General features: G+C 48.2%; 1 protein-coding gene across 1 annotated transcript in view; it reads left to right on the top strand.

The window, feature by feature from the left end:
- BAHCC1 (BAH domain and coiled-coil containing 1) overlaps positions 1–21,392 on the top strand; it is a 91,750-nt gene that overhangs the window by 44,936 nt on the left and 25,422 nt on the right. The window contains exons 2-10 of the mRNA XM_056867390.1: positions 5,736–5,915; positions 9,913–10,035; positions 10,452–12,137; positions 12,598–12,703; positions 13,065–13,273; positions 14,574–14,732; positions 14,921–15,129; positions 17,124–17,439; positions 18,457–19,149. Of these exons, the coding sequence (XP_056723368.1) occupies positions 5,736–5,915; positions 9,913–10,035; positions 10,452–12,137; positions 12,598–12,703; positions 13,065–13,273; positions 14,574–14,732; positions 14,921–15,129; positions 17,124–17,439; positions 18,457–19,149 (3,681 nt within the window). The remainder of the gene's footprint in view (positions 1–5,735; positions 5,916–9,912; positions 10,036–10,451; positions 12,138–12,597; positions 12,704–13,064; positions 13,274–14,573; positions 14,733–14,920; positions 15,130–17,123; positions 17,440–18,456; positions 19,150–21,392) is intronic.

Genomic DNA, 21,392 nt, shown 5'->3' with positions numbered 1-21,392 from the left:
GATGCCAAAATTTTAGCCCCCCTCCCTCCTCCCAGCTATGCAAAGCCACTTATCCCCTAGTATGAGAACCTCTGAATTCCAGGGGACGCTAGTGAGAAATTTCTGATCTTCACTGAGCCAGCTGGGTGACATACACAGAATTTAAAAAAGAGGAAATGAAGAAACAACCAGCATTAAAAATTAAAATATGAGAATAGAATTCTGCTTGTTATGCTGCTGAGCGTCGCATATTAAGCCACAAGGTGAGGAGCAACATTTTAATTTTCCCAGGGAGGATCGACATTTGAGTTTGCACTGCATTTTACCAATGACTGGAGACTATTATGGCAAGAGAAAAAAGAACAAAGGAGAGCTGTGTACTTGACCTTTGAGATCCCAGCGCATTTCATGATGAGCTTCATCAGGCGATCTCAAGCAGAAACTTCTCTGGCACCTCATTCTTCTTTTTTCTCCTACCTATTGGTGTGGCCCTATTTTCTTCCCAGCTATTATGGCAAGCCAGTATGGCATACTTGCTAACATCAGCCTTAGGACCAGGTTCAAATCTCCATCCTATCGTACAATGCTGGGTGTCCTTTGGGTACGGTCTCTCAGCCTCACAGGTTTGTTGTAAGAATAAAACAGAGAAGGAAGAACCATGTAAGCCATCCTGAGCTCCTTGGAGGAATGGTGGGGTACCCCTCAAATAAATAGTAGCAATCAGTAATATCCATTGAAAGCATACACGGATAAAATAAGTTGAGGGGGGGGGCTGTTCCTCAGCATAGTGAATGGGAAGCTGTGATCAGTTTCAGATGTTTTAATAAGTTGTTGAGGTAGGGAGGAAGCCCAAGTGAGTTGTGCTTCCTCTTCCCACACTAACTTATAATATTTGAAACTAAGCCTGCATAGTGGGAGGTATGTGATGGAGAGGTGATGCTGCATCCCACAGCAGGGCAAGAAGAAAGCTACCGACTGATACTTTCTTCCCCCACTGCTCTCACCCCCAGTGTTTAGAATATCTGAGGCTCTTGTCGGTCTTCCAACAGGCTGAGCAATGTGTGATTAAGAAGCAGTTCTCACATACTGACCACATTACCAAGCAAGATGCATGGCAGAAGGCAATATAAGAGAAGAAATCTAAAGCAGAATTATACCCTTCTAAGTCCATTGAAGTCAATGGGTTTAGAAATGTGTAACTCTGATTAGGAACAGCTTTTAGATGTCTAAAAGATATCAGAAGCTTTTAGATATTTTGCAGTGGTTTGGTTGTCAATACTCTATCATTCCTGGTCCTTTTCTACAATTTTCTATAATGTAATTATTTCAGTTATTATTTCTGTCAACCTCACAGGAGGAGCCACTAATGCTGCTCCTACTGGGCTAAATCAATTAGTCCCTGGGGGTTACAAAAGGTAGGATTATTATCCCATTTTACAGATGGGGAATTTATAGGAACTGACTTACCAAAGCCATTATTGCCTCTTGCTAGGAGAAAAACTAGGTATAACTTGAAACCACCACTGTTTCACTCTGTTCTGCATTTAACACACAATGCAGGCTTGAACAGGACTTACCAACATAACTCGAGGCATTTTCCCTTCTGAAAACTCCTTTATTTTTAATGTTTTAAATTGTAACATTCCAGACTGAAGAAGAGTTCTGGAGAACTCAAAAGCTCGCACATTGTTGTGCGTCATTTGATTGGTCCTAATTAAATGTATGAGAGCCAGTATGGTGTGGTGGCTCAGAGTGACAGACTCTGATCTGGAGAACCAGGTTCACATGAACACATACATGAACATATGAAGCTGCCTTATACTGAATCAGACCCTTGGTCCATCAAAGTCAGTATTCATCAGTCCTTGTAGGTTATCCGGGCTGTGTGACCGTGGTCTTGGTATTTTCTTTCCTGACGTTTCGCCAGCAGCTGTGGCAGGCATCTTCAGAGGAGTAACACAGCCCGGATAACCTACAAGAACTGATGAACTCTGACCATGAAAGCCTTCGACAATATAAAGTCAGTATTGTCTACTCAGACTGGCAGCAGCTCTCCAGGGTCTCAGGCAGAGGTCTTTCACATCACCTACTTGCCTGGTTCCTTTAACTGGAGATGCTGGGGATTGAACCTGGGACCTTCTGCATGCCAAGTAGATGTTCTGCCACTGAGCTAAGGCCCCTCACCATTAAGCCTTCTGGGTGACCTTGGGCCAGTCACAGCTCTCTCAGAACTCTCTCAGCTCATGCAAAGGTAGGCAATGGCAAACCGTCTCTGAACGTCTCTTGCCTTGAAAATCTTATGGGTCATCATAAGTCATCTGTGACTTGATGGTATTTTCCACCACGCCAATAAAATGTATTAAGTGGTCTGTGTTCTTACCAAAATCCGCCAAGTGACAGTGGCTGATCTGGGACTTTATGGAAAGTATTCCAAGTGCACTTGTAGCCATATTGCCTCCATTTTCTTTGTTACTAACTACTTGTCAAGACTGAATTTTGTGCCATTAGTAAATGAGGGGTTTTGGAGTGTAGATAATTAAACGAGGAGGATAGGGATGGTTGAGCTGGTACAGAGATAAAAGCTAGTCTGGCAGTAGTATACCTATATGAAGAGAATAGGAAAACCTTATAAAGCAATTTCATATTGGACTCAGGGTGAGAAGAATAGCATATCCAGCCCTGATGGAGATCACTGTCCAAAGGAAGAGAGAGCTAGATCTGTTTACTTCTGGGCATTGTAAAGACCCTCAGACCCCTGGACCAGATAAATTGGTTTGGGTCTGAGATTCAGCAGCTTCATAGGAATCTCCTTGGTCCTAACTAATCAATGTACAACTCATAGGAGAACCTGAGGTGAAGGGTTCAGACCCCTGGACCTGATAAATTGGTTCGGGTCTGAGATTCAGCAGCTTCATAGGAATCTCCTGGGTCCTAACTAATCAGTGTACAACTCATAGGAGAACCTGAGGTGAAGGGTTCTCAAAGCCCCAGCATGGACACCCTCCCTCTCCCCAGATCTGACATAGCCCCTGCACAATGTCCAGAAAGGGACTTCCCAAGCTTCCCTCCATCCTAGCTGTGGGGAGTGGCCTTGGCCCTGCCCTTGTAACCACATCCCCACACTCATTGCTAAGGCATCCCAATGGGATTAGCCAGGGAGCGTGGGCTGGCTTACAGTGAGGAGTACTTCCTGTTTCTTGGCTGAGTGCCTCACCAGGCACTCGCCCACGTCAAATACCTAGGGGTGATGACTAATAGGCCCAGGCCCATTGCCCATAGATAGCACACAGCAATATCTGCGGGCTCAGCCTTTAGCCATACCTTTGGCTTTGCTTTTTCTGGCAAGACTCTGTACTTTTGATTACCATGCGACAGGCAGAAATTCAGCAGGTGATGAGTGCTAGAGGTAGTGTTCACTGTCTGCCTGTCACACTGCTGTTTAAAGGGCACAGAAGTCCTGTTGGAAAAGCCATGAGAACCCTGCTTTCTCACAGTGTGGCCATTTTGTGTCTGTGGGTCTGGCTAGGTTCCTTCCTCAAATAGTGACTTGGGAGTAGGGCATGGTGGAAGACTAGCAGAACGCTAACATCCTGAGTGAGGAGGCCCTGGGACTACTAGCCTGGGCCTTTTGTTTCCAGCCATGGCTGCAGCAGTGGCCACTCTGTTAACAGTCATATAGCTACCGCAGCTGTCATTGTTATATACAGCCACCTGCCGCCCCCATGATGCAGAGTCAGTAATCAATAGATACAGGGAAACCAGATTTTAGTCACAGATTTTGTGTATTTCCTAGATACAGTATTCTGCACGAACAGGGCTGGTTCTGACAATGCACCCCAGGGCAACTTGCTCAAATACACTGTTCACACAAGTTCTGTATTTGTTCTCAGCAGTATAATGTATAGGGCTACTCGTGTGAGGACTGCTTGTTTGAGGAGTATTTGTGCACCTTCTGCTGCGGCATCAGAATCAGCTTTCAAATATCTAGTTAATGTGACGGCAAGTGTGGCTTTGCCTTGCTGCACTGGGCAAATGGGTTTAGGGTCTGTGGGTGACTTCATCCTGGCACTGCAGAATCAAGCAGGGTTTGTAGGAAAATGAAGTTATGAACTAAGCAAGAAAACTGCAAGCGATTCAGTAGTCTGCTTGGTGATACAAAATACTGAAGGAGAGGGTCCCCCTGATTATTGTGATGCATATGTGTAGTGTAGTATCTCTGTATTTGAGAACCAGTCTGGTGTAGTGGTTAGAACGTTGGACTAGGATGTGGGAGACCCAGGTTCAAATTCCACTCTGTAAGGTTGCTAGATACCTCCTGGCAACCAGTGGGGGTGGGGCTGAGGCGGGAACCTATGGTGCCCAAAACGCGGTGATGTCATTTCTGGCACACACCAGAAATGACATCATTGTATCACCGTTGACCACGGGGACTCTCTGGTATTTGGGAAAAACGCTACGGTAGGAGCTGCTTTTACCAGAATTTTGCCCACATACCAGAGTGTCCCCACAGTTGTCGGCGATGCAATGACATCACTTCCGGTGCATCCGTTTCGGATGCCAGAGGCGTTGGAGTAAGTTTACTGTCCTAAGTTCCCTCACTGGCTGGCTGGACAGTGACGGGGGTGGGGTGCTGGCAATCCTGCCACTCTGCCATGGAAGCTTGCTGGTGACCTTGGGTCAGCCATACACCTCACAGTGTTGTTGTGAGGATAAAATGGGGGAGACGATAATGCTTTGGGGTCCCCACTGAGAAGTCAAATAAAATAAATAATTATATTTTGGCTGCACAGCTCCTACTTTTAGTTTTGCACTGTACTAGTGATTTCTGAGAGTTTCATAGCTGAGCACATTTTAACCCTGGTTGCCTTTCTTGTGTAAACTATTCTGGAAGCCAAATCACTTACAAGGAGCTCAGTATGCTGCGGGTTGTGCTCATTTGCTCAGAGCTTGCACTGTCTTGTTGAAACTACTAGCAGTTGAGCTGATGCACAACTGCTGGCATGGTCACAAAGATGTATGTTTGTATGCACTTATTTAGGAGATCTATAGGCTGCCTCTTTGAAGATCTGCTTGAGATGGCTAATAAAGACACCAAATAAGCAAGGGATCTTGCATGCATGCCAGCTTCCAGCCAGATTTCGAGGCCCAATGACAAAAAGGCACAATTGCTTGTTTCCCAGTGCTTTTGTATATGCACAGGGTATTCACCAGCCCGTGCTTGCTTAAAGGTTCTGTGCTAAGAAAACATACCCAGTTTGTGACTTCCAAAGGGCTTCTAGTGGGTTTACTTTAATGACAACTTCTTCCCTGTTGTAGGCAGCAGGTAGATAATAAGTGCCCATCAAGGGTGCCAGACCGAGCGGGAAACTGTGTCTGTGCATTCAGATGCTGAGTATAAACGGATGTAGGTGGGGGTCATACATCTGCTAAAAATGTTCTCTTTTTCTCTGAAAGCTTATTGCCTGGGACGAGTAGATTAATAAACTAGGATTTTTAGTAGTTTGAACTTAGCTTGGGTTTTTAAAAATTAATTAAAATAATGTATAAAGCTTATTCCCAGAATGTACTTTTATGCATTTTATTTGCTAAGTAGCATAATGTGCCCTGAGCGGTGTAACAAGCCTAAATTAAATAATTAAATGATTACCACTGAGGGGAGGGTGCTGAGTTTTGTGCTTTCCGTCTGTATGCTGACTTTCTTCCTTCCTTCCTTTTTCTCCCCCCCCCCTTCTCTCTCCTCTCTCTCATGCACACAGCAGGAAGCGGGTTGATGGGAAACTCACCTGCCTCACCCTTTATGGGCAGTTTCCTGAGCAGCAGCTTGGGCTCAGCAGCACCCCCACACCCTACAGGCCCTACTTCATCCCCATCAGAACCGGCCTTCCGTGGCCCCCACTCCGGCACCTCCCAGATCTGGTTCTCACACTCCCACGAAGGTAAAGAGGCTTGGTGGAGGCACTGATACTGTCTTGGTGAGGGAACAATTGCCAGATGTAAAGGGTATTTCCTAGAAACAACATGGTCAATGCTCCAGAGGGACTGTGAAATTTTCAGGTTTTGTTCGTATTCTGTGCTCCCCCTGCCATTCCAAATTATGCATCAAATGTGCCAAACTTCTGTACTACTCACATTCTGCTATCACCATATATTATGCAAATCAGTGAATACATTCAAATGTGCTTAATTTGCATAAATGTGCTAAATATTTGTGTGTGCATATATGTGCATGTGTAGAATTTGCAAAACTGTTAAGTGTTGTGTCAGGCGGACAGGTACAGGTACGTGGAAATCACATAAAGAGAACTGGGTATTAAGGGAGGGAGGGAGGGATGTTTTAGCAGAAACTCTACCTCTTAGAATGCTGGAGCCCTTTGAAGATGCTGCCTTACATTTTTTTTGTATACATCATCTACTTAAAAAAAAAAAAGGCAATGGAGGTTCTCAGTATTCTGTGCCAGATTCCATACATGTGGAATCACAGAAGACAAAATAACCCTGACTAAGAGGATCCCCCATACTCTTGGACAAGAACAGGCCAAGAAAACGTATCTCATTAGTGTTCTGAGCTTAGTTTCAAACAACTCCACCCACACCACCAGGAAGGAGGGAGGCAGAGAAATTTTCCAGAGAGGAAGATTCTAGAGTACAGGGGAGTCACTATAACAAGCCTTTGTTATTTGAAACTCTGATTGAGGGGGAAGGGGACACGTGGAAGGATTCCCATGGGGCAGGATGGAGGCTGTAGGTGGATCAAAGCTAGAGATGGATACTTTCCTCCCTCCCCACCCTCTATAGCAGGTAGACATTGAGGGAGATGCTGAAAAAGACTCCCTACGTCTTGAGGTCACTGCTATTATGGCTGTCCCCTTCTCCATCTCCATCCTCTGTCCACAAATTACAAAGTGACTCTATTTATACTGTTCCACTTCACCTAGCACAGAGAGGGAGGCATTTTCCTGTCCAGATAGGTAAGCCAAAAGGGATCAGTGGGGACGTTTGCATTTTCTCTTATCTCGTAAGGCCCCCTCCCCTTCTTTTTGGATTCCAGAAATTACCTCAAAGTGTCCCAACTACCATCCCCACCCTGAATTTCTCAGTAAAGAACTTGGAGAAGTATTTCTCCACAGTTCTGACCAATACAAGGCATCGGGTCGCCTCCTTCCCCTGTCCCAGCTCTGTCACGACTCCTCACTCCCTTCCCCAAACGTCCAGGTATCTCCGTCCTGAACTTTTCCTCTGCTCCATTCAGATGAATGTCCCTCAGTTTGCCAGTGCAGTCACCCTCTTGTGCCAGTCTCAGCTGGTGGATACAAATGAAAGTATGGTCTATGCCTTCCATTCGTAACTGGTACCCGCAAGAGTGCCTGGCCCCAGCCCATGCGCTCCCAAATGGCAACTCTTCCTGATCCCCGTAGGAATCTATTCCTGGCCTCCACAACTGTGCTATGATGCTTGGCTGTACAGTCTTTCCCCTCCAACTGTTCCAGCTCCTCTGTCTCTCCCCTTTTTTCTCCCTCTCTCCCTCCTGTGCACTCTCTCTCTCCCTCTCTCCCTCCCCCCTCTCTCTCATGGTGACTGGCTGTTGTATTGCCCTTCCCCCCCCCATATCCTCCCCTCCATGCGAGATGCAGAAAGTTAAAAGTGTGAGCGGCAAGGTGCTACTGGCACAGTGCCCTGGCAGCCAGCCTGACTGCTAGTTTGAACGGCTGCCAGCTGGCTTCCGGCACTCCGGGGCTGCTGGGGGCGGGGTGCAGGCGACGCTGTCGGCATCATGCTGACGGGCGGCCCGTCAGGGTGGAGGGGGTGGGGTGGCAAGGCTGAAAGTCCTGGTGTGCGGCTGGCTGGGAGATTAGTTGGGCAGGCAGAGGGTGGGCTGGCTTCCCCCTCCTGCAAGGAACCCTAGAGAGGAGTCAAACGCTTAATAGGAACGCTCAAGGGAAGGAGAGAGTTTTGTGACTGGCCTGACTCTAGACTGTTTAGAGCTACCTCTGGGGTTTTAGCCTGAGAAGCTGTGAGTCACAAGGGTGGAAAGATCTTGTCTTTGGATTCAGCTGTGTCTGAAGAGGTGTCTGTCAGGGTATTTGGGCTAGATCTATTATTATTAGTCATATGTATTGTGCAAACATATTTATATATTTGCTTTTCCTGTGCAAAGTGTTTCCCTTTTCTATTTTTAGGTTTACAATTGTGCTAGGAGGAGGAGCATTCAGTTTAGACATGCTAAAAAACAAAACCCACAACTAGATGCACACATATTTATTATTTTCATCATTTAAAAAGCAAATAGTTTTCTTGGGGAAATTATATTTCCCCTCATTATGAAAACAATCCTAAACAGGTCTACGCAGAACCCTACTCAGGTCTGTTCAATGGGGCTTACTTCCAAAGTGTTCATAGGATAGTGTTGTATGTGTGTTAGTTTAATCATGCCGACATTATCCTTTTTAAAAAAAAACAGATTTATAGTGTGGTATATTCCTTTTAAGTTTAAACAAAAGGCACAGTTGGTTTTTGGGGTAGTATAGCAAACATTTCTGTATCTTTATCTCTATGTTTTCCCCCTTTTGCAAACCTTTGTGCAATAGGTCACTAATTCATCTTACTTTACAAATGAGGGAGCTAGAGGTTGACCTGCTCAAGAGCACCCACACAAATGAGAGATTCCTCTGAGATCACATAGGAACCTGCGTGGGAAAGTGTGAAATCTACCCAAAGCCTCTGAGCCTTAACATACACAACCTGGAGCCGGTACTTTTGAGGCCACATTTGGCAGATTCAGTAATGCTCACCTTGGCACCAATCAAATTACTTGACTCTCCTCTGCTTTTCTCCTAGTTAAAACCCTTAGTGGTGGCATTTGACACTTGACCAAGATGCAGACTGGCAGGAAGCCAGAGGTTACAATTCCGGCAAAGACTGTAAAGTCAGCGCCCGGGTGTATTTCATGCATATGTAGTAGTTAATCTGCACAGGCATGGAATTGGTTTTATTGTGTAGCTTCAGGTGATTCACAGTCTCCAGAACCTCAGCTTGTATGTTAATATTTTAAAGAAACCAAGTTTGTACCCTGCAGAAAACAACAGAACTGGACTGAGAGAAGGGCTTACAATGGTCAGAGTACAGATCTTCAAATCACTCTACTGCTCTTTATTCCTTGTTCATGGTACTATGCATTGCCAACCTACAATCCTAGTTATTCTTCTCTCTCCCTCTGTCCTTGCCAAAATATTCAAAATTCTTCAAAAACCTGAAGTGTGCAAGCAGAATATGTTATTGAAAAGCATGCAAAATATATGCATATGTGTTTGATTTGCAAACTTTATTTTGATTGCAAAATTTTAGCTACCTTGGTGCAGAATTTGGATTTATTTTCTATTTTATTTAGCCTTGTTGATTCACTGCCATTTCCTCTGGGGCAAGCCTCCTATTACAAAATAGGCAGAGGTTTTCACTTTTCACACGACTAAGCAACTAATATTCAAGGCATCCATGCTTTGCCTAGTGAAGAATCCAGTCATCTGTGTACATCAGAATTGTCTTAAGCTGTGGTAGTTCGGTGTGTTGTTGGTCTTGATGTCCCCCCTCCCCTTTGTTTTTGCCCTATTTCAACTCCCTTTGCCAGGTGTTCCCTAGAAGTGTCATACACCATCAGATGAGTTCTCTGACACAGTGGCAGTAACTTGGAAATACTCTTTTCCTGCGGAACCCCTGCTGCTTTGAAACCCAGTAATTCCCAACCCTGGGCACTGGGTGGCTCTTAATACAGCCACGGCAAAAAGTCTGACTTAACAAAGGTTTTGAATTCCCCCTTGGCAGTCTTGTTTAGACATATGCGTCGAGACAGGTCAGACGAAGGGCCCCAGCCAGTGACTTTGTTTCTTGGCCATTATATTGTGACATTGGCATTTCATTCCTCACCGCCTCTTGTTTTAGCTCCAGGTTACCCGAGGTTCTCTGGGAGCTTAGCATCCACTTTTCTTCCTATGAGCCACTTGGATCACCATGGAAACAGCAATGTCCTGTATGGTCAGCACCGTTTCTATGAAAGCCAGAAAGGCAAGTGTTGGGGCTTGGTCAGAAGGTGGGGAATGTGTGAGTGTGCCCCCCAAGGGATGGGAGAAGCACAGTGGAATCGACCTCTCCATCAAGGGCACAAATTGAGTGGACAATTGAAAGGAGGAGAAGAGAGGGGAAAGAGAAAGAACGAAATTTATCTGTCTTTTTTAAAGCACTCAGGGTTCAGTACCTGTTGCCAATTCCACCTCCCTGTCACATCTTCCAGGTGTGAACCAGGTATATACTGTTTCAACCTCTGCTTGCCAAGTGGCACAATTCTTGAAAGGGGGAAACGTCAGTATGCTGGCAGGAAGAGGTTTTAAGATATTAAGATAAGATATTTGGGCTGCATCAAGGAGGTTGTATGGGATGCTGTATTTAGTAGACAGATTCTAATCACTTCTTGTTTTCCGCAGACAATTTCTATCTGCGGAATCTGCCAGCTCAGCCCACCCTGCTCTCAGCCAATCACAACTTCCCCAGCATTGCCCGGGCAGCACCCGGCCACCCTATTGGCTCCTGCAGCCGGGACCGAGAGGCTGGCCATGGACAAAAGTGCCACAAGGACTACGAGCGCTTTGTGCTGTCTAAAGACAAAGGGGCCAAGGGAGAGGCCAAGGAGCGGCCAGCTGATGAGGAGGCCAAGGAGCGGCACAAACTGGTGATGCCGATGACACCTGAGGGGAACTGCAAGGACGGGCCTCCCCAGCGGGGCTCTTGCGACAACCGCCCCAAACACCTGCCCTCGTGCCTGCTGAGCTCCAAGGTGCTGAATGGTGACTCGGGGAAAGCTGTACTCCCCAGCTGTGGTGGTGGCGGCATCTTGCCACGCCACACTGGCGTCCAGAGCCGTTGTGCCAAGGAACTCAGCCACCACGAGCCTCCCCAGTCCTACAGCGAGTGCCTGGAGCGGCGGCAGATGCTGCACCATTCAGTCTCCTACACTGTCCCTTCCAGCCTGCCCACGGGGCCCCCCGCCCTGAGCACAACAACCGGCAGCTTTCCCTGCCTGCAGCTTCATTCCAGTCCAGACGGGATGTGCCATCTGCAGGACAAGGCCAGCCGGGAGTTACGGATCAGCGGGGCCACTTTTGTGCCTTCTGTAGGCCATTTGACTGATAAAAGCCGCTCCTTCCAGGTGCCGTCTGAGCCCTGTGAGGGCAAGGAGCGCCCCCACGATGTGGGCCCAGAGCACCCATCCGCGTATGGAAACCACCCTTTCTCTCACCTCAAAGCAGAGGGCAAAGTTGAGCGGCGGCTGGAGTGGCCACAGAATTCCAACGCCCGCCTCAAAGGCCTAGAGTACCTGAACAACGCTGGCTCTGACGGCCATTTTGGTAGCTTGCCCCACCAACCTAAGAGTGGGCACTTCGAGATGGTGCCACCTCAGGATTGCGCTCGGCCCAGCCCTCAGGAGACACTGTGTAAACTCAGCCAGTCCTGCTGCACTTTAGACAAGGCCCCCAAGGAGCCGCCAACACCCAGCACCCAGAAAGTGGCTCGAATCCGCCACCAGCAGCACTTGCAGCCAGAGATGGAGCAGGTGGGCAGCCATGCAGAGTCCAAGCGCAAATCAATGGAGCTGAGCTCTCTGAGCTACAATGGGCCCCACTTGCCACCATGGCCTGTTCAGGGCCAGGGCCCTCCCTTGTCCATGGCAGAGGAAAGGAAAAGCTCCTACTTGGACCCTTTCAGCAGCAGCCTCCAGCAGGCCGCCCTCATGACGCAGGGCTCGGTGCTGACCCAGGAAATGCAGACTCCCCCAGACGAAGTGTCCGCCATGAAAAACCTGCTGAAATACAGCAACCAAGCACTTATTGTGGGTCAGAAAGCTCCTTTTGTGGGCCTGGGCAGCCTCAAGGGCAGCTGTGCCCATCAGGACGGGGGCAAGTTCCTGGGGGCCAAAGGACAGCAAGAGCTGGAACGCCCAGACTGTGCCCGCACTAGGGACCATGAGCTGGGCCATGGTGATGGCGAGGTGCGTCAGCCTCCTGTGGGCATTGCTGTGGCTGTGGCACGTCAGAAGGATACGCTGAGTCGGCCTGAGCCTGCCTATGGATCTAGCTCCAGTCGCCAAGGCCGGGCTGCCATGGGTCTCAAAGGTGAGCGTGACAGTGTGAGCGTGACAGTGTGACAGCAGAGAAGGCTGAACTCTGTACAGATTGGCAATGTTGTTTTCCAACCACCATCTTCTCATTTCTCCCCTTAAACATTATGCCCTTCTTTCCAGTCTTGGTTTGTAGCCCCTACTCACCAAACCCTGGCTTCTCTTTCTGTCAGCCAAGGCCTCTCATTCCAGTCTTCCAGACCGTGATACCTGAGCCACTCTTACCAGTCTTCTAAAGTCCCTCGCTTGGGAGCCCTTGTCCCTTTCTTCACTGGAGGTGCCAGTCCCACTTTTCATGCACGGAGATGGATGCCAGTCTTTGGCTGTGACCTGTTTTCCAGTTTCTTCTTGCTCCCCCCACTCCTCTCCCCAGAAGAAAGGGAAGTCCACGTGTGTTGTGGCTGCCAGAGGGTGTTACTAATTGTGCCTGTCTGTTTCCCCCCCCCCCTGCACAGCTGGTGCGGCACGGCCTGTGCATGTCATTGACCTGGATGCTGAGGAGGAACGGAGCCGGTTGTGTGAGGAGCGGCTAGGGATTGCAGGGAGAGACCTTCTGCTCCAGTAAGGGTTCAGACCAACTTCTGGGCTGGGGCGTGAAATAACGTTGAGCTGCTAATGGGATATTATAATGAGGTTGGGATAATATCATTGGGCCCCTGGAAGGTACTGAGCAGGACCCATATTGCACTATGGCAGAACAATTTTTGCGGGCTGTCTTGGAGTGGTAGGGGATTTCCCATCTAGGATCAGCCCAAAGGATTGAAGTGTTCATGTGAGAGGCAGGCTGTCACTTCCAAACTGTGAGGATTAAAGGCCTTAAGATGTTGTGATGACCCATTTTGCAGCCCTTTTGCCAGGGCTGGAGTTATCACTCCATTCCAGTTGACCTGCCCGTGCCTCATCATGAGTTTTGGTCTAACAGGGACAACAAGGACCTGGTGGAGTTTGCCCGCATCCACCCATCAAGCAGCTGCCCCGGAGATCTGACCCCCCACCTGATGATTGCAGGCAGTTCATCGCTGCAGGCCAGCCAGTTGGGAGGAGACCCAGCTGCCCACACCCATCCAGCTCATACCCATTGGTTGCCCCGGACACGCAGCCCTTCACTTTGGATGGGTGGACACTCATACGGTCAGTACTCTTCTTGCTGGAAGTGCATTCTGCAGTCTGTAACTAAACTTGAGCCTTTAGTGGGGCCTAGGTCACCTGCATCCATTTCCGCCCCCCCCCCTCAGTTTGCAACCCTCTAGCACTGACTGTTCAGCAGTTTCAGCTTCTTTCTATTCTTCTTTGCTAATCTCACCTGATTTTTAGCTTTTGAACACATGAAGCTGCCTTATACTGAATCAGACCTTTTTGGTCCATCAGTCAGTATTGTCTACTCAGACCGGCAGTGGCTCTCGAGGGTCTCAAGGTTTTCACATCACCTACTTGCCTCGTCCCTTTAACTGGAGATGCTGGGGATGGAACCTGGGACCTTCTGCATGCCAAGCAGATGCCGTTTTGCCGTATGTTGTTCCATCAGTTCTGCTTGGCAACTCCTCTGCTGTTTGGCCCATTCTTTAGGTGAGCAATGATGAGAGATGTATGGCTTACTCCGATCTTCTGCTTCAGATGCTGTTTGGTCCAAAGGGGGCAGTAATGCTCCCCAGAAATACTGACACTCAGGGCTCTTTCACACATTTCCACATGGGAAGTAAAAAATAACATGCAGCCTGCCTGCAGATCATCACATATGGCTGTCCATCACCACTTGAGGAGCCATGGCTCAGTGGCAGAGCATCTTCTTGGCTCAATCCCTGGCATCTCCAGTTAAAGGATCTGTCAGGTGATGTAAAAGACTTCTACCTGAAATGCTGGAGAGCTACTGCCAGTCTGAGTAGACAATAATCCTGATTCAGTCCAAGGCAGTGTCGTGTGCTCATGTGTTTACTTTCCAGAACATGCAACATAAACTTCCACTCATGCACAATGTTTTCTATGTGGACCTGCATGCCATAGGAAGAGGCCCACAGTCTGAGCAAAACCAGATTCTGGTCTACCTTATGGTTTGGCCCTCACAGGTATTGCCCTGCTGGGACCACTACTAATTGCCAAGTAGAGACAAAGGGGAGACGACAGCACTATCCAACCCAAACTTGTTCTCTAAAGACACACAATTAATTTCCTTACACTGATACCACCTCTGTGTACCAGAAGTATATTCACGACATCATATCTGATGAACGAAACGTTTGTCCATTTTGCCACCTATATACATTACATTGACTCACATGTGAAACAGCTTATCCCAAGGAAGACCAGAAAGGCAAAGTCTGCTCTTGTGATGCTGGCTCCTCTCCTTGGGGGAATAGGAGATGGCTTTGGGAGTGTGTTGAGTGGGTTGGGCTCCCTTACTAAATCCAGTGTGTTTTGCCCCCTCTCACTCCAGGCATCGGGCATCCTGCTCTACATCAGAACTTACCACCTGGCTTCCCAGCCTCTATGCCCAGTGCCATGCAACCAGTCTTCCCCCTGTCGCAGGAGCCGCCTGCCCAGCTGGTCATCCTGCCATCTGAGCCTCCAGCCCATGGTGCCCCCCACACACTGGGTAAGTAGCAGCTGGAAAGGGACTGGCTAGTAAATCCTGCTTCTGTTGATTACTAACTGGGGTGGGGGATAAGGCAGCACTGATGAGAACAGATAGACGTGATCCTCTTGGTTCATGGATCAGGAAGGACTGTTTCAGGTGGATTGCCACTGTTTACCTCTCCAATTGACGCACCTGTCTCCCAGCAGCTGAGGTGATGGATCAGGCATCTATTTGGCCGCCCATGTATCCTAGCCGAGGGCCTGGCTCTCACCTGCAGCACACAGGCCAGCTCCCGGTCTACTCCCGCTCCCAGTTTCTGCGTCAGCAAGAGCTCTATGCCCTGCAGCAGCAGCAGCAGCAACAGCAACAGCGTGCAGCACAGGCACTGGAAGTACAGCGGCACACACACAGCCAGGTAAGTGTGTGGAGAGACAGGCCTCTCTTGATGTGGGGCTGGAGAAAGCGGAGAATCTCTTGGTTAGAAACCTCTTCCCTTTTCTTTGGAGAACATGGATAATCAAAATGGAAGGGATCGAATGGTCGTTTAATCTTGCTCCTTGCTGAAAATCCCTAGACTACCACCTCTGTAGCTTTTCTGAATACAGATCAATTCACACAGTCCAGACCAGAGGGACTGTCCCTCTTACAAACACACACACACACACCAAGTGTTGCCGAAAGGTGACAGCACAGCAAATATCTGAACATGACTCACATCACATGCGGCCATGGAGGACAAAACAAAACAATCCATAGGTTCTACAGTCAGTGTGACCTGGCTCAACACGTCATGTATATTCAAACCCCAATGAGAGCAAAACCTATCCACAGTGTCATCTCAAAGGAAATGGAATTATATATAGTTCCATGCCACTGAGCATCCTGGCTTGTATCCTACCATCATCTGCTGAGAGAAGAGTCCTTCTGTTAGCGAAGAAGAGTATTGATTTTTGCTGCCCTCCCACTTTGCCTTGATACTTTTTTGTGAGGGCCCTATGATCCCCAGGAGCAGATTTGGGGGGGGGGCTCAGTGGGCTGCAATGGGAAGGGGCTCAGTGGGCTGCAATGGGAAGGGGGAAGCAAGAAGTCCATGAGCTTTGTGCAACTCTTGGTTCACTGGATACAAGGCCCTGTCTCTAGCAGTATTCATCTTTGTTGTCCTAGAGAAAATGGTAGCGGTTGGGGAAATTATTTGAAATAACAGCATTCGTCCTTATTCCAAAGGGACATGATTAGTGCTTGTGAATGTTTAAATTCTGTAAGCATGGGGCGGGGGGGGGGAGTACAGTATTATCCTGGGTTCAGGATTTACCTTTCCTTGGAACTGAACTTTCCCAATGACAAATTTCTACAATTGTAAAAAGGGGCTTGAAAGAATGGAAGAAATGCCTGGTGAATTCTTGGAAACAAGGCTAAATAAGGGCCAAACTACAAGTGACGGAGGACACAGGTCCATTTAAAAACCATTTGTAGTTTTTTAAAAAATTGCTGTGAGGCCCCAATCTAGATCTGGTGCATGGTACGATGGCCCCAGGAACTCTTGTTAACCCCCACCCATACCTTTTAAAGTGCCAAAAGGTGTGTAGAGGCGGGGGACAAGAGCTCCTGGGGTTGATGCACAACACATTTGATCTGGATCGGGCACTCATGGCAATTTTTAAAGCACTACAAATGCTTTTAAAATGGTGTCAGCGGGCATGGGATGGACCTGGGCCCTCTGTCATTTGTAGTTTGGCTCTAAGATTTCCATTGGTCAGGGAATGGAGTTTTTGTACCTGTAGAACTCCTTGCCCTTCCTGTACACAGCAAACTTAGTAAATTAGATGTAATTCCCAGAATTTGTACAAGTTGCGTAATTCATAATTTCTTTGCCAGTTTGGTGTAGTGGTTAAGAGTGGTGGTTAGGAGCGGTGTACTCTAACCTGGTGAACCAGGTTGGTTTCCCCACTCCTCCACGTGAAGCCAGCTGGGTGACCTTGGGCTAGTTACAGCTCGCTTAGAGTTCTCTCAGCCCCACCTACCTCTTCTTCTTTCTTGGTTCAGAATTTGCTGTCAACTTAAAAACAAAAAACCACAGAAAGCACTCTCAGCCCTGAATGAAAAACACAAGATCGTATCCAATTGTTCCTTAAAACTAGAGAGGTTGTTGTTGCCATCTGATCTCCAAGGGGATATACCTCAAGCAATGGCTGCCTACTCAGTCTGAGTGTGGGATCAGGGGTGGGGTGTATTTCAGAGCTGGTGGGTAGAAGAAGACACGGGAAGAGGTGAGGACATGGCAGGGACACACAGGGATGCTTATTGGTCCCTTGTGTAGAGCATCAGAGTGCACAGAAGCTCCAAATAGTTTTACAGGCACTGGGTCTCACGATCTGCCGTTGACCTTCTTTCTGTCTCTCATCTTTTCAGCGGAAGCCTGAAGAGCCTCCCCATGAGCTGGAGATGCCGGGCCCGGAGAAGCCACTCAAACCATCCCACAAAGCTGTTGCCTTAAATGCTCCCTCCAAGGGCCTGTCCCCGACAGCTGCCTGCTCAGCCAAGCTCTCCCCATGCTGCCACCCGCCCAAATGCCCAGCCCCCTGCACTTTACCTGTCTGTCCTGCTGTGGTTCCCCGCTCACCGGCCGTAAGCCCAGTGCCCACACAGAGCTCTGCCGGTCCCGAGGCTGAGGACAAGCAACCTGAGGGGCAGCCAGCCCAGGACTATCCCAAATCGCTGGAACCAGGTAGAGATTCATCATGGGCCAGGAATGAGAGGGGAGAGTCTGGGGCAAACTGCGTATGTGCAGCTCCGTTACCTGTGAGACTTGTTCAGGAAATCCTTTTTGATATAAGACTTGTTACCAACCATCTGGCGTGGACTCCTTAATAAGTTTTATGGTGCATGCCTTGCCATAGGCAAGAGCTATCCTCCGGCAAGGTTTTGATGTCAGCATGTAGCACTAGTTATGGCAAACGCAGCTCAAATCCTATTAATCCAAGTACTTGTTCATAAAAATGCAAGTTTCTGGTCCTCATGGGTGTAAGAGGGGGGGAAATGTAATGTTATGGGAAGTGTCTAAAAAAGGTTCATGATCAGAAGAGTTTCTAGAGTCCATGTACAATTTGCATGATCAAGATCACAACCTCTCTTGGTCCCTGGCGAATTTACCACATAACGTGTGTGTGTGTGTGTGTGTGTGTGTGTGTGTGTGTAAAGTGCCGTCAAGTCGCAGCCAACGTATGGCAACCCCTTTTGGGTTTTTCATGGCAAGAGACTAACAGAGGTGGTTTGCCCGTGCCTTCCTTCACAGCAACCCTGGTATTCCTTGGTGGTCTCCCATCCAAATACTAACCAGGGCTGACCCTGCTTAGCTTCTGAGATCTGATGACAAGATCAGGCTAGCCTGGGTCTTCCAGGTCAGGGCATACCATACCATTTTTTTCCTGGGCATATTGCAGAAGGGATAACTTCAAAAATCAAACTGTGTCACTGGAATAAATTGGCAAGGGAGCATGTTTGTTTTGTATTTCCCTAATTTATTTACAAAATTTGGAGGCATTCACATGGCATCTACAAGAACTTTGGAAGAACATGGGGTCAGGTTATATGACTCAGAACGGGTGCCCTACCTCTGAAGACTGATATGCGTTCTGTGTGGTTTGGAAAGTTCAAGAATACACTGGCAGGCTGTGTGCTCTGAGGAGGTACCATCCTTTAGCCAGTACTTATCTTTCTACTCTTTTTTTCTCTCTTTCAACAGACCTTCCCCCTGGTTATTCCTATCCTGTGGCTGGTCTGGGCTATACATCACCATTACCCCTGGACCCAGCTGATCCTGACACTATGCAAACTGTTTCCACGGCAGCCGAGCCAGAACAGTCACGCACTTTCCCACCAGAGCAAGAGCCAGGCTGTGAGACAGAAGCCAGCCAATCCCATGGGGCTGCAGACACCGAAGCAGAACCTTCCCATCCTCATCCTCCCCACCTCCTGGTCCATCCCCAGAGGCCAAGCTCTACAGAACTTACCAAGGAGATGCCACGTTGCCCCCTGCTGGTCGGGGACAGCCCAGACAACTTGGTCTCTGCCCCACAAGAACCTCCGGAAGAGGCCAGGCCAGAGGTGGCCATCCCAGGGCCTGCCCCAGAGGTCATGGCTGTGGAGGATAGCCCAGCTGCAGCACTGGAAGATGGCTTCCAGGAGGACGAGAGCGACATCAACTCGCCAGATGTCCCCTCGACACATACTGATGTGCAGGCGGTACCATGTGGCCTGGACGCTCTCATTGCTGCCAGCATTGATCTGGGCGAGCTCCCATCTTTGGAGCCCCCAACCCCTGCAGCCCCCATCTCCTTGCCTTCCTCGTGCAGCTCAGGGATTCCTGGCATTGCCCTGCTCAGTGAGCTGGCTGAACTGGAACTCCGGCAGCAGCACTGTGACGCTGCCACCCATGGTAAGAATGTGTGGGACTTCGGTCGCTGCCTTCTGCCTCTCCCTTCCCTTTAATTGAGCCAGTGAGTAGCAAGGGGGAGTGGAGGTGGGAAAGTGTCTCCTGACTTGGTGCCTTGTTGCGTGTCTTGTTAATGATATCCAGGGGCTATTTGCTCTTCAGTAACAGAGTAGGTTCTCAGAGGGTTGCAGAGGCAGGGCCAAAATCCCCAGTGTACATCGAGGATTTGGGAACATCTGCTTGCCTATATACCCAGTCCTGCCTCCTGACTGTTGAGCAGGGATTTGCTTGGACGAGGGGCCATGGCTTAGTGCTAGAGCATCTGATTTGCATGCAGAAGTCCTAGGTTCAACCCCTGGCATCTCCAGTTATAATGATCAGGTATTAGGTGGTGTGAAAGACCTCTACCTGAGATCCTGCAGAACCACTGCCAGTCTGAGTAGATAGTACTGACCTTGAGGGATCAATGGTCTGATTCAATGGGGTGTGTGTGTGTGTGAGAGAGAGAGAGAGAGAGAGAGAAAAAGAGAGAGAAAGAAAGAAAGAAAGAAAGAAAGAAAGAAAGAAAGAAAGAAAGAAAGAAAGAAAGAAAGAAAGAAAGAAAGAAAGAAAGAAAGAAAGAAAGAAAGAAAGAAGTCAGGCCCACACCAGCAGTAGTAAGCTGAAGAAAAGAATCAAATGCTGAATAAATCCTTTGTGTGTGTGATCACAATTCCTGTATCTTTAGTGCAGCGGTTCCCAAACTGTGCTCCATGGAGCACTTGGTGCTCCGTGAAACATCTCCTAGTGCTTCATGAAGAGATTGGAAAGAAAAATACAACTGTCGTTCAATTTAGTATATGGGTGCTGGGTGAAAATTAGTGCTCCATGATGAATTTCTATCCTGAAAAGTGCTCCATGACTCAAAAACTTTGGGAACCGCTGAAGTACTGGTTATCAGTTAGATACCACAAGTTTGTTCACGGTAGTAAAGTTATTCTTGTGGGGGTGGGGGGGAAGGTTGGAGCCAGAACTCTTGGAATCTTTCTTCAGACCTTGGAGAGAAGCGTTTCAGATTTGCACCATAGGCAAATAAAGTAGATGCATTTGAATCCATGGCCAGGGCAATCTCCTTTATTGTCTTTCATTAGGCACCCAATGTTGTACTGGTGATTGAAGAATATGTCTACATCACTCTCCTGTGTGCTGTGCATTGCCCTGCTCAAATAGCCGTCTCCCATTGCCCTGCTCAAATAGCCCTGAGCACATCCAAGTTTCCCATCAGACAACTGAAAGTCACAAGTCACCAGCAAACCCACCTGCCCAGCCGCACTGCTTCTTCCCCAAGCACACAATTGTTTAGGGAGGTTCTCAATTTTTTCTTCTGCCTCTTTTCTCATGAGAACCAGGCCTGACATTGCCCACTGTCCAGATTTCACATACACACACAATAAATCCAAATGTTGTTGCAGTGCTTTGGGAGGGCAGAAGAACAGCTGGTATCTCTTAAGTCAGAGCCACTGCTCCTCGTGCAACCTTCAAGTTTGTATGGATGAGCTGTGCTCTCCCTAATAACCCTGTAGACATTTCCGTGTGTTTGGTCAAGCATTCCATACTGTCAGATACTGCCTGGGCTTGCAAAACAGTCTGCACTCACACAGGTCACTGGTTTCCTGCTTTCAAAGTGCATTTCTTACAGGCTTTAATTCTCCTTTGCACTAGTGGTTGGGTAACGTGCCATCCAGGGGGTGGAATTACCCAAGCCATGCCGTAGCAACAGGCACCTGGATGTTGAGAATGGCCTCTTGTAATCAAGTCGGACTTGGAAGTGACATGTGAGTTGCTAGCTTCCCACTTCCATTGTTACTTAGATGTGCTTCGATATGGAGTATAAGTACCTTGAATGTCCGTTACAGGGTGAGCTGTATCTAAGTTCTCCAACGTCCTGGTGGTTAGCTACAGAAAATTATACCTTTGAGATTTTTTTTTCACTAGTGATTTTTCACTGGAAGGCAAGGCAAGGATCTTTAAGACAAGTACCTTGGGTTGCATGCAGAAAGCAATGGTTTGTGTATGACAAGGGATTTTCCAATGTGGACCTTCAACTGGGGCAAAACAGAGACTTGGGATGGACCTGTTATTATGAGGATCTTGTCGCCCTGGAGGCCTGTCCCGTTCATCTGTGTTATCCAGTTTCATGGGGGAAGTAGTGTTACCAGATAGGAACACCTTCCAGGAAGGAACAGTTGCTAGGCCTCCGGTGTTAA

The sequence above is a fragment of the Euleptes europaea genome, chromosome 1, assembly GCF_029931775.1.
Source record: "Euleptes europaea isolate rEulEur1 chromosome 1, rEulEur1.hap1, whole genome shotgun sequence".
Classification (NCBI taxonomy): domain Eukaryota; kingdom Metazoa; phylum Chordata; class Lepidosauria; order Squamata; family Sphaerodactylidae; genus Euleptes; species Euleptes europaea.
This window is presented reverse-complemented; position numbering and strand designations above follow the sequence as displayed.